The 13,615-nt window shown below is 44.4% G+C and overlaps 1 protein-coding gene across 1 annotated transcript in view; it reads right to left on the bottom strand.

Annotated features, from left to right (window-relative positions):
* SHISA9 (shisa family member 9) overlaps positions 1-13,348 on the bottom strand; it is a 152,222-nt gene extending 138,874 nt beyond the window's left edge. The window contains exons 1-2 of the mRNA XM_007421985.2: positions 12,810-13,348; positions 101-228 (exon numbers count right to left, since the gene is read on the bottom strand). Of these exons, the coding sequence (XP_007422047.2) occupies positions 101-228; positions 12,810-13,348 (667 nt within the window). The remainder of the gene's footprint in view (positions 1-100; positions 229-12,809) is intronic.
* Positions 13,349-13,615: the final 267 nt, after the last annotated feature.

Raw genomic sequence — 13,615 nt, 5'->3', positions numbered from 1 at the left:
CAATTACTGATGGGTTCAACAAGGCAAGACAAAATCTGTCTCACCACAGGCCTAAGGAACTCCAAAGTCACCAAGCAAAAACCAAAGCAGTAACACTTACGTAAGTTATTGGTGGGTGGTCTCGTTTCCATGTTCTCATAATGCTGCATGTGAACCACGATATTGAGATCTGTTTCCATATGATCTGCCGTGCAGGGACCTTCCGGTCGCATCACGTCGGCAAGCGCTCTGAGGAGTTGTGAAAAGAGAAGAGAATTAAGTTCACACACCTCACAAATCCAGATCAGGAACACACACAGCCTAAATCTGGGCCCCGAAGGGCCATCCTATGCTCTTCCCCCAATTTGTGGACTGTGAAATAGGGTGGATGGGTTCTCTGAGTTTTTCCAGGAAAGAAATGATCCCAGCCTGTGGGGTGACTAGAGCAACCCTACTGCAGAAGCTCAACAAGATCTGTTCTCTCTTGAAGTTTTCCTTTGGGACTGAAGGGATGTGTAGTAAATCAAAGAAACATCAAACCATCACAAAAAGAATTGTATCATGAAGGAAGCGACCATCCTCAGGAACCTTGTAACTGAAGAAGTGAGCCAACACTGCATTCTGCTTTTGAAAAATAATCAGGTGTTCTCTTCGCTTTTAAAAGAGCTATCAGAAGCAAATCTTGTGGCATCAGATTGAAAGAGAAATAGGAATGGGGGGAAAAGGTCTCTCTCTGCCTGGCCCTAGCATAAATGCTGGTGAGGGAATCTAGATTTTTTTTTTCCATTTCTTTACAGCAAATTCCTTCCTCTAATAGGGGCTTCTGTGCTGACAGCATTGGAATGCCAGAGTTCCAGAACTGAACTTCTGGAAAAAGAAGAGGAGCGAAATAGGCTGCTCTGGAGGAATACGGATTCCTTGGGTTTTTCTGGAGGATGCAAAAGTACTCCCCCCCCCAAAAAAATAGAGAACACGGCTAACAGTAGCAAGGCTCTAATCAGCATCAGGCAGAGGAGGATGTCCCTATAAATTTCCCACAATGCCCCTCAATAAAACTTCAGCAGGTGCATCATGGGATATTAAAATGGCAGTCCCTCTCCCACGTCGCTAGTTCCTCTCTTGTTCCCAGGGCTGTGCTCCAAAAGTGGATACATCCAGGACTGAAATGAAACCAGTTCAATACCTCACTGGGACATGAAAAATGGCAGTTTGTTGTTGATTTTTGGAGGACAATGTGTGTAGAGATATACACTTGTAATAAAAAACTTTCAGAGACATAACAAGGCTAAACCCCACTAAATTAAATCTCAGGGTAAAACAGACCAACTGTCTGCCAGCATTCAAATGCTCACAAAGCCATGATTGAGCAAAGGAACAGGGAAGATCCCATAAACTATAAGGCTCTGCTCCTAGTTGTCATGTGTCTCATAAGATGGGGGGCTTCTGAGTTCTCAGTAACCCCCTGATTAACAGTGTAAGAAGTACAAATTCTGTGTAGCCTGCTCTCCAACCTGACACCTACAAGTTGCACTGGACTCCAACTCCCATCAGCCCTAACACAATGGGAACTGTAGTCCAACCCATGTAAAGCCTGGGAAAAACTTTTTTCTAGTGTTCCTATTAATGATGCATGGTGTAGTTCTATTTTACTGCTTTTCCTACTTTTTTTAGCTATACGTATAACTCAAATTGCCTGAAGAATCCTTCTGGTCCAAAGGCTGTAATAAAACATTTCCAGTAAGAACACTGTGTATACCTTAATTGTCTAAGAAGCAGCAACATAGAAAGGTATACACATTCTCCAAGTACCAGCCTCCAAATGGTCATTCTTATTCCATCCCTCCATGTAACAAGGTCACCTAGTAAGCTAATAGAGAGAGGAGTTGAAATGAAGCTAACTGATTCATTGGTGAATCTTCTGAACCCTTTATACCAGCCCTGTGGTCAATTTTACTCCCTGCTTTATCATTCACTTCTTCTGTTCCATGGCTAGAAGCCTTAGTGATCCTCTACATCCACCAAATTCTGAAAAAAAGCCAATTTTCCCCATCTTACTCTGGGGAAAAGCCAACCCATTCAATCCAAGTAGAGTTTAGAGTGGTCATGCTCTTGCCTCTGTAGCAGTTTCTGGCCAATGTTACAGACAGAAAATGTGGTGGAAGAGGGGTGTAGAAGGAAGAGGGAATGGCCTTGAAGGACAGGAGGAAGTGCTGCTACCAAGGCAACAGTCAGATAAGCGGGGCTTGAGCCCAGGCCATGAAAGTAATTTGAGAAAACCTCTCAGACAAACCCTCCCTAGTTCACATGAAAAGAAAGGGAGGGAGGGGGAAACACATTCAGACTTGCAAGATTCTGCTCCTATGGCAGTTCTAATAAGAGTGGTCCTGACCTATAGGGCATTGGATTCTCAGTCTGGTTTGCCTTGTAGGACTGACAAGGGAAAAAGAAAAGTTAACACCAGATTTTACTGACAGAAGAGACAATCAGAAGAGACTTGAACCCTTTCTTCTCCCTGTCTAGCATGTTACACTTGACATTTGGCCATTCTTGACCATGACAAGTCAGTTGGAGTGGGTAGTGTCTAAATCAATTAAATCAAAAATTAAATCAAAAATCAAATCAAACATTAAATCAAAAATGAAATGAAATGAAATGAAATGAAAGACATAATACTTGCCCACGGTCAAGAATGGCTGAGTATCAAGGATACTTTCGGGTTGAATAGGTTCCGGAAATTCAGATTCCTTAAGAAAAATGGGAAAAGGACAAGCTTGCCTGATCCAAGAAGAAAAAAAAAGGGAGGAAAGAAAGGGAAATCAGGGGAAATACTCAGAATAAGTTTAAGATCTGAAAAAGTTGAAGCAGCAGCAACAAAAAAACACAGAACTGGCCCCAGATTCAAAAAGGCGAGTAAAAAAAGCTGCTCAGAGGGAAATATTATTATAGTATATTGCAATCCGCAGTTCTGGGCAGAGCCTAAATCATGAAAAAGAAAAATCAAACACAAACACTTGCCTACAAAGAAGCAGCCAATTACGGCAGACTTTTTGGACACAGGAAGAAAAAAAAAAGGTTGACAAAGCTAGTTATAAATACGTTAAAATGCTGGAGACAGCAACATGTTTAGGAGGAGAACGTGAAGTGCAAGAAATAGCAACATCTTATTTTCAAATGGGAGCGGAATAAATCAAGGACACCCTTCAAGAGAGGAAATGTCTGCAGAGCTTCTAAAAGCCGGGCTGGGGACATCAAGAACATCCAGCTGTGAGATAGACAAAGCAAGACTTCCAATCGTTTTGGACCACAATTCCCAGAGTCCTTTACTATGGGGAGGTCAGCTAAGCCTGATGGGAATTATACGTTCAAAACCATCCCAGCATCTGCCTTGAAATTTCTCAGCAGTTTTTCCCTCCCTTACAGAAGAGGGTTCTGTTTCATTGGCTTAACCTCACGTTGGTTGAGAATGTCTCATTCCTCCTGGTTGTCACTTCTAAGCTAACTTTATTGTTGGGGTGGTGTTTCCTGTGATGCATCTTTCCTCCCTCTGAAGCCTCCTTGCCTGTCAACATTTCCTAGTTTGGAAAAGATCCCTCCTGATGGCTTTCCGTGGGATTTAATAGTTGCCAAGAAAGCTGCAGTGTGCTGCAGCAACCGTGATACAATGAAAGACCGGGCACACTCACATATACCCCCCCCCCCTTGGCTCTCTGGTCCTTCAATAAGCACAAGAACTCATACCCCACCCAGAAGATTTTTCCCAAATTCTCTTTCCCGGTGAAAGAGTTTTCCAAAGCCACCTCTCTTTAGTTAGAGGGCAAGGAAGACTTGATGGGGAAAAAAGCAAGGGGATTTTTCTGAGCAGCTCCAGCCAAAACATTGGGAAGGTGCCAGATCATCAACTCCAACCTAACACATCCTGAGCAATCTCCTTTCACACCCAGGCTCCTGCCTCCATTAATAAGCATGAAGAATTTAGATGAAAGCATTAAATAGCCCGGACTGCGAAGTGAACGCATCAGCTCGCCAATGTTCACAAGAGAGGTCAGGCAACAACCGTCAAAATACCTAGCCCTTATTTTCTTCCCCATTACAGATAGAGTCTGGACAGATTGTTTTAAAAAGATAGGTTAGTCCCTATGACTGTGAGATTAAATGTGAACAGGCAGTGCTTACACTAACAAAGGCATTCTTGGCACTCTACGTGTAATTGTTGTTTTAAAATGCAACCTGTGCAGAATGCATTTGTTATGGGAAAGGTCTTAAGAAGCAAACAGGAGCCAGGTGTCTCTCTGTGGTTGACTTCCATTTCGTACAAGATTGACCTGCCAAGCAAGCAGTTAGCTCTATCAGTGCAATCTGAGATTCCCAGGATTGGGAATTTCTACTTGGGCCCCTCCCAAATCATAGGGAAATGAGCAGCTCTCCAGAAAGAGAAGCTGAACTAAATAGATGTCAGAAAAAGCAGGCAGTGTTCATGGCATGAATTATAACTGAACTCCTCCAGTTTTCTCTGCCTTTTTGGATGGGAAAGCCTCAGTTGGCAGATCTCCCATGTTGGTGGAGATATTCCCACATGGATAATGAGTAACACCAAATTCTTCCATCAGCAAAGTATTTTGAGTGTATCACATTTTTCCCCTAGGATATGTTTTAATCATGCTTTAAAGCAGAAATGGCAATCATCAGACTTGTAAGATCTAGGCCAGTTCACATTCTAAGTCAAGATGGTTGGTCCAACCATGGTTTAATAAATAAACCACAACAGGCTGAGTTCGGGCCCCAAGCTAAGCCACAAGGAAGCAAACCATATTTTGGTTTAGTATGACGCTGGGTTCTTGGTGGTCTCTGAACTTGTTTTTCTTCTTGCAGATGTTCTTGCAGGTGTTTCATTACCAGGGTTGGTGATGAAATGTCTACAAGAAGGAAAGCCAGTCCAGAGAACACCAAGAACCCAACAATATATAACACTGAGCTACGTATATATTCTCCATTATTGTGACGTATCAGCCCAACTTTTCAGCTGGGACTCAAATCCTTAAGAGCGATTATCTCGAGGTGCACAATATAGTCTGGGAGAAAAGTTAAGGAGGAAAATGAGGCTGGGCAGATAGCCAATTTAGGCACAAGAGAATGGCATCAAAACAAAGCTGACAAACAGACACACCAAAATCGTCTCTGACTTCTTCCCTCCAGCAATTCAGCTCACAGCTTTTTTTTTTTTTAAAGTTTGATTCTTGCAATTATTAGGCCTTTAGGAGTATGACATTTTTGCTGAACTGTGGCAAATCATGGAGAGATCTACTGGTGGATTGAAACTCCTTTTCCTTGGTTTGGATTCCTCACCTATTGGGCTGGTGTACTCTGTACACGAAAGCCTACCCCAGTTGCTGTGCTCACACAACATGTTATGCCTATAGAAATAAACTCATTAGGGTCTGCTCTTGTCCAACCTGCTAACAAATGATCTATTAGCTTAGCTAGCCTTGCAAGGATGCTGCAAGGGAGATCAATAGGATCATCCCTGACAAAGCTGCAACACTCTCTTGCAGCTTGGAGTGCTCTTCTTCATTACTTTCCACCGCATCATCGACACCCTACTTAACAAATACTTTGTTCCCTTCTCTCTTTTTTCATTTACATCTAACACTCAGTCAATGTCATATGGCTTTCAAATATCTTAATTTTCCACCTAGCTGTCTTACATTCTTCTGAAAACCCTTGAACACTGCCCTCATCTAGAAGACAGCTGAGATCTTCCCTCGTGTACATGGAAGATACAGTTTTGGCTAACTAATCAAAGGCAGTATACCCATGGAACAATATTGCAGGAAAGTGGAGAATGAGAAATTATGGCTTTCTCCAGACCCTTTGAAGTAACCTCACTCAACAGTCTCTGCAGGAAACTCCAAATGCATGGACATTCAAGAGCTCTGTTCATGACACAATTAAGTATTAACTGGGTTCACACGCTATACTATAAATCTCAAATTATAAACCAACCTGTCACCAGTTAGCAAACCATGTTAAGACTTAGCACAGCCTTCCCAGTTGGGACATCTGCTCATATCTACCCCAGCTAGCCTTGATATTGTTGAGAAATCTGAAATTCAAGGATAGTCAGGTAGGGAAACCCAGCACAATGCCTTTAACTAGGTTCTTCTTGCCTTGAGTGCCGGAAACTCCCTTGAGATAGACAAAAGTTGCATTCACACATGCTTAGCCAGGTTACTGAATCAGCCTTCTTTCTTAGTTTATAGCTTAGCTTAGTTTAGCTTCCAAAACACTGAAATTGGTACAACATGTCAGCACAAAAAAGGAACCAAGCGTATCATTATCCAAGCTAAGCCTGTGGCACAAATGTTATCTACTAGGGCTTTACCTGACCTGGTTAAGGGCACTGTACTGACATAGGCAAAGAAAGGCAGTGTATAACTCATAGCCCCTCTTCATTCAAATTCCAGCAAGGCAGCATCAGGAATAAGAGAACAGGGGTGCTCCACAGCACGTATGATCACTGACAGAAATGCTCCCCTCTCCAAAGAAAAAGAAGCATTTGAGCACATTAAAAAAACCCACCCCAGAATACATCTCCATGCATCACGGCATGAACAGATGCACCCCAACCCTTACTGCCAGCTGGCTGCTTGGAAACAGTACATAGAATCACAACAGGCAAGAGAGATGCCGGAGGCTTACCCAAGGTCAGTTGTGGTTGCAGCCTTTCACAAAAGCACAATCCAAACACAGCCTGAGAGTTCACCCACAGCATCCACCAGTCTCTGAAATAAACAAAACCCTCTTCCAGCAAGCAGCTGTGTGCAAGAGAGGGCTTTGAAAACTGAATTCTCAGGAGCCCTACCCACAGCTCAGCTTCAGACTATGACAGATTTTTACCCACAAGTAGAGTTTCACTTGTGGGGAATTACACCTTTGATTTCTTAGTCGGATGTGGTTTCTCTTGGACGCAGACTGAGCCTGTAGTTTCTCCTGCTTCTGCTGGGGGCCAGCTTGGCTGCTTTTCCAGAGCAGACTCTCTCTATGCTGTATTTATGCACACTTGCCTGTGATCCACCAAATCTTGGCTCTATCAATGGCCAGTGTTTGTACAGGCACTCAACCCTAAGCGATCAACTACCTAGGTTTGGGTTTGCACAAGATGCTGGCTAAAAAATGGTTGGCTATTTTATGTTTGATTGGTCACGTGAATTCCACCCAAAGGTGAGAGATTAAGACGCCTTTCTATCTCTCTGTTGTATTTTGATTTAGGACTGGAATTAGTCATAGGCAGAGAGACACACCTGCTTCTCCTTTCTGGTGGCTAAACCTTTGATGGCTTTGTTCTCTAATTCTTATTTTCTATTTTAACTTCTCTATTTTCTGTCTATCTTATTTTCTCTTGCCTATATATCTATATATGCCTATACTGCATTTTCAATGCAGTAAAATAAATGGACAGAAATATAGAAAGAAAGAAAGAAAGAAAGAAAGAAAGAAAGAAAGAAAGAAAGAAAGAAAGAAAGAAAGAAAGAAAGAAAGAAAGAAAGAAAGAAAACAAAAAAGAATTAAAAAGAGAGAGAAAACACTAGAATTAGGTCTTCTGCCCATCTCTCTATTGAGTAATTATCATCTTAACCTTTTCTCCATTCTCTTCGTATTTCTTGCCTATATTTTCTATTACTCACCTACAATTCTATAGACTGGAAGTCTGTTTTCAGATTTGTGCACCAGTGTTCTATTGCATGCTTTGCTCAAACTTTCCCTTAGTTTCTGCATCTTCTCCTTGGGGCTGCTGTTTGCCTTTCCATCATTCTAGCCTTTCCCAGACTTTTCACTCTCAAGAAGGCCTGGGATACAGAGGAGAAAATTCCACTTTCCTTTTTCCAACCTTCAAGCCTCAAAACATAAAAAAAGCCAAAGAAGAATCAAAAGAAAGATGCATGGCAGGAAAAGAGAATTAGCCTAGCCAGAAGCACAAGATTTCTTTTGTTTCTTCAGAATTGAAAGAGAGTAATTCCCTCGCTTTTCTTTAATGCAATAAATAACAGGTGGGCGTCCTGCTATTATTTATCACTGGAAGATTTTCAGAAATTTAGAAAGTGTTAAATGCAGGACATGTTCTCTGTAGAGATACTGAGTTGTGGTCTGCTTCTTCCTCTCCTCAGTTCCCAATTCTATCACACCACTATAAAATTCAGATTCCTTTTCTGGAACTGTGGCTTTCATTCAAAAGATGCATTTAACCAGATCCTTACATTAACTCATGTGCTGACTTCACCCAATATGTTGGATCACAAATAGGTGGGCTTCATACATTCTACAAAGCCAGGAGTGCGGGGGAAACTAACCTATGGTGAATAATGCTCTCCACCTTAGCTTGTGATGTGAATGCATCTGCCAGGTCTTTATCTGATCTGGTTGAATGTGTCATGTGAAGCCATCTGAAGAGCTATGCAGACAGCATGCCAGGGAGTTCAAATAGCATGCACTCAATGCAAGACCCAATGGCCCTCTGATTGATTGATTGATTGATTGCACAGGCTTCTATGTCACTCTAATTTGTCAACTCTGAGCATCTTGGGGGGGGGGGTTGTTGTGGTTCTGTTTTGTGCCTTCGAGTCAGTGTTGACTCCTGTTGATTGCCTGGACTAGAGTCTGCAGTTTTCCTGGCAAGGTTTTTCAGAAGGGGTTTGCCATTGTCTGCTTCCCAGGGTTGAGAGAGAGGGATTGGCCCAAGGTCACCCAGCTGGCTTTGTGCCTAAGGCAGGACTAGAACTCAGAGTCTCCCGGTTTCTAGCCTGATGCCTAACCACTACGCCAGACGAAGCATCTTACAAAACCCCAACACGGTAATTAACGTTGAAAATAAGCAATATAGCACAAAACAAGAAGAAAAAATTGCCAGCAATCTCAACCACTCATTCATGATGCCCCTTGTCCAGAGAATAATTCATCTTCCATTCCTTCTCCAGAGGTTCTCCTAAAGATCTAGTTTTCAGACTCTTCAGGTCTAGAAAGTTAATTTGGACCAATGCAGGCCTGAAGTGGGATCAAACACCTAATTTCTTACCATTTGCAGCAATTTTTAATTTTTTAAACATTATCCCAGCATCAAATAAGCAAACCGATGGAAATGTTTTATTTCAAGTAAACGCCATGCAACATCTCTGCTACAATGTGTTTAATGCTACCGAGGCATTTAAGTTTGGATCAATGCAAAAGCTGTTAAGTATCTTCAATAAATAAAAAGGGAGATAGGGTTGTATATTGCCCTTTCCCCCAAAATGATTATCTTTCAGCTATGTTCACATAATGGCTTAACCAGGTCAGGTAAAGCCTTAACATCTGCTTCTCCATGCAAAACTTGGTTTGTGCTAACCTTGATTAGAGGATGGAGGGAGACAGACAAGCACATGGCCACACCCGCACATACATATATCACATAGACATTTACAGAGAGAAGGAGACTTAACATGTGTGAACCCGTTCCATTTGGTGAAGTTATGATTAGCTAATTCTATATTTTGTACATCTGTGGGGCCAACCCAGAAAAAAGATTAATTCACTAAGCAGGTAAAATAGGTTAGGTGAATGACGCAGGCTTGGAATAGTTTTGGTCACTGCAAGCATGTGAAACTGTCAGGGAAAGATGTCTGGCTGTTAGAGAGGCCCAGGGACTGCAGGATGGTTTAAACAAGTTCTGCCTTGGTTGCCTAGCAAGGCACCCAACAACTGCTTTGTCCCTTTCGTGAAATAGCATCTTCTTGTCATCTCAACCTATGATCTCTTTAACTGGACATTGCTCAGATGGAATGTGGGTTGCACAGTCTAGACTCTCCCGCTATTCTGCCCTTCAGTCTGAAGGGATGCCCCCATTCACCAGTTCCCTTTTGCACCCTTAGGAACTACTCCAGAAGTCAGAGGTGAAACTGTCTCCATTAAAGCTGGCCAATCTGCTGGATAAGAAGGAATTTGGGGGCAGGGGTGAGTCAAAGAATGACCAGGAGCTGTTGGCAGATCTCTGGCAACTTGTAGTAGATCAGCAAGAATCTTGGATTCCAATAAAGAACAGCAAAATCAGACAAATCTCCCCTCCTTGCACATGTGAAGGAAGTGAGCTTGGAATAACCAGGAGAGATTTGACTGGGAAAAACTAGGAGCAAAATACATTCTGGAGCATCTAAAGAAATTCCTGACTTCATTACGTTCTCACAGGTATTCTGTTCAGAATCAGTTCTCTGTCGTCTATAATGTACTCTCCTTGATTGATCTCAAGACTGTAGTAAACACAAAATAGACTCCACCAAGCTTGGCATTGCTTTTCTCTGGTTTAAGGTGTCCTGTTTGGGCAATCATAGCTTCTGCTCATTCCTTTAGTCATCATTCAGGATTGTACTGGTGCATACAGAAGCATATAAACCAAGTCCACTAACCTCCAAGGAAATTATTTTCTAAAAGTTTGCTTTTGGAAACAATAAGCTGTGGATATAGGCAAATGCCTTACAGTGATGGAGGAAAAATTGAAGATTGTTCAGTTTGGTCCTCATGGAGAAGTTGGATTTTGAGGAAAGGTTTGATAGGAGAGAGAATAAGCTCCATTCTGGGAGGGAGCAGTGAGAAAGAAACACGGTGGAATCAAAATTGGGGCCCTGTTTAACTGCACAGAATCTCAGATTCTGCAGGATGAGTGTAAATACATCAATTCCAATTCTTTCAGCAATAGAATGCTATGGTGACCAGCGTACCTTACTCGGTAAGTAAGTCTCTTGGTGCAGAGACGACAGAAACATATTCAGATCTGTATAAGGAGAAGGAGGAGCAAAAGTCTTTTCCAATCTTTTCAAAAAGCAGACAACAGAAAGGCATCCTTGAACTTTCTTGGCCTGAATTTAGTGGATTAGACCCCTCCAATAGGACAAGAGGGTATTCTCTCACTGTCTCCCTCCCCCCCCCCCCCAGCCCCATTAGCAAATCTTCCTTCTTACAGAAGATCATCTGCACAGGAGGTTCAGTTCCCTACAAATTCCTGCACTAGGCTTTCTTCTTGGTAGTAAAAAATGATTGCCCATCAGCCAGTTTATAAATAGCAAATAATTGCTAGTGAAAGGAATGGGTGATGCATTCTTAGAACTATTTTGGGTGCCTGGATGCAGGGGGAAGCTGTTAATCACAAAGCAAATCGCAAGATTTTGGACTAGAAAGGTACTCCAGGTGTTTAGTCAGTCCATCCTGGGTGTTGGGGGTGGAGGAAGAAGAGAGAGACAATGGGAAGGGAGATAGAAGATGAAAAACCTGGCTGACTTTGGCCACCACCTCAGCTGCGCCCATTACAAAGCATTTACTTGTGATATCATTGCTCGTCTTGAGAACTTCTCCCAAATGCCAATATCCATCTGATGGAGCAGGGAAAAGCCACCTGATTTTGGACTATAGTTCTCACCTCCACCACCCAGCCCAATAGTCAGATACAGGAGGAGCTGCACCGCAAAGCACCTGGGTTCTTGGTTTCTTGCCCCTGTAATAAAGCTATTTGCTTTGCTTCTCTTCCCCTCCCCCCTTTTTTACTTTTAATTGTTTTTATTTGATCTGCAAAATGTCTCTCCCCATCTGTTTTGCTTTCATGTGTTGGGGATTAGCATAATGAATCAGACAGACCAAATAACTTGACAAATGAATTGTGACTTTGATTCCCTCCTGTTGCCATAATGGTGGGTAGCAGGGAAATTTGGTGGGGGAGGTGATGGGTAGAATTTCAAGGAGAGGCAACAGGCCAAAATAGAGCTGGTCCCACCTGCCTAGTCCTCAGCCTCTGAGGCGGTTGGAGTTGCAAACAGCTCAAACCCAACAGCATTGTTTGGCAAAGAGAAGGGGGCGTAGATTTGAACTAAACCAACCACAGCTCACTGGATACAGCTCTGAAACAAATCTGTGCACCACAGACGCATCTATACACTGCTTTTCACCCAACGCGTGCTCTCACCACACAGCAGAATCTGTGTGTGTGTGATGTTATCATGATATTAAGCATCTCTATCTCTATGGCAGAGACCAAGCTTTTTTGAGTTTATGCCTCCCAGGATGGGTTTACGTGAGTTGCAGTTGGACCCACCTGGAACTGCATGTTCAGTGTATCGACTGGGTTCCATGTTAGGGTCTATCTCTGCTTTTCGTGGATGCATGCAGCTCCAGGTTGGGAGGAGAGGTGATTGGGAAGTGAAGGAAAGACCCCCACTTTTTTGAGCCAAAGTAGCATGCTGACAAAGGGGTGTGTGCATGCAGACAGTGTGAGTGTGTGTGTGTGTGTGTGTTTGTGAGTGGGAGGGTGGGCATATTGGCGTGTGTGCATGCTGATCTGCCTCTGCAGAGGATTTTGCCCCACACACCAGAGTTGCAACAGATGGGATGGGGAAAATCTTTCTGCAGTTCTAGCCACAATGACCCAACATCCTTAATGGTTTCTCTTGCTGCTCTGCTTCTCCAACATCTGCGAGTGCATGTATACTTCTTTCCTGCCCTTCTCACTGTTGGGGGGCTCTTTGGCCACCACTGCACAAGAGATGTGGGTTTAATGCCCCTGCAAAGCATCCCCCTCTCTTTCCCAGGGCTCTATGGAAGGCTTCCAAGATTGAAGGAGGGGGCATGTCCCTTGCAGCACCTACCCCCCCCCCCCCCCGCTCCAAGAAGAGAAGATACTCACCACAACGTGGCTGGGAGTTTTTTCCAATGCTGAAACAGCACAACAGGCCTGCGGCAGGTGGCATATGGCATCGGGATGGGAGGGGGAGTGGGTTGGGGAGGATCCCAGAAAGGGAGGGGGAAGAGGCTCAGCTTACCTGGACATGTGCTCCCGCTGGGGCCGGTGTGCTTTCTCCAGCCCCAGTTTGGTGAAGATGCCCACCAACACCATGACGGCAACCACCCCGCAGATGATGTAGACGATGAGGTTCGTCTTGTCACGGGTGGGGTCATGGGATGGGTCCATGGGTCGGTTGGTCATCTTGCGCCCGTTAAGCCAGGGAGGCTTGATGTAGTTGGTGCAGATGTCCTGGTCCAAACGTCTCTTCTGATCCTGGCAGCAGAAACGGAAGCCACACGTGCCACAGCAAAAAGGGTAGCCGCGGACACTGCAATTGAAAGCCTCGTCCCACTGGCCCATCACATCGAAGTAGCCCCGGCATGCCTCCGGGCTGGGGGGCGGCTCCGAGGCGTCGGCGGGTGGTGGCTCACCAGCTCGGCTGTGGTTCCCGCCGGAGTCAAACAGCATCACGATGCTGCCCAGGTGTTGCCCGACTTTCTCCTGTGCCCGACACAGGAGAGGGGGGAGAAGGTCTGCTGCCAAGTAGCCCAAAACCAAACGGAGGAAGCCCTTCATCCTTCGCAGCGCACCACCAGGACACCTGAGGCTGCCTTCCCTGCTGCCGCCGCCGCAATTCAAGCTTCCCGACGCTCCGGCGCTGCGCCAAGGATTGTACATAAAGGGGGTCTCTCTGGGGCAGACACCGCTGGTGCGCTCTCCCGCTCTTCTCCCCGCAGTTAGTAGCTAGGGCTGGATTTCAGCACCGCGGACAGCTCCAGGATTTCAGGACCGCGGGCAGCTCCGAGCGGCCGCGCAGCCTTGCAGGGCCGCCTCTGCCGAGCA

This window comes from Python bivittatus, unplaced genomic scaffold (genome assembly GCF_059951505.1).
Source record: "Python bivittatus isolate LINGU-HERP-01145 unplaced genomic scaffold, Pbiv_v1 ctg000560_np1212, whole genome shotgun sequence".
Classification (NCBI taxonomy): domain Eukaryota; kingdom Metazoa; phylum Chordata; class Lepidosauria; order Squamata; family Pythonidae; genus Python; species Python bivittatus.
The sequence above is the reverse complement of the archived record's forward strand: the minus strand, read 5'-3'. Positions and strand labels throughout refer to the sequence as shown.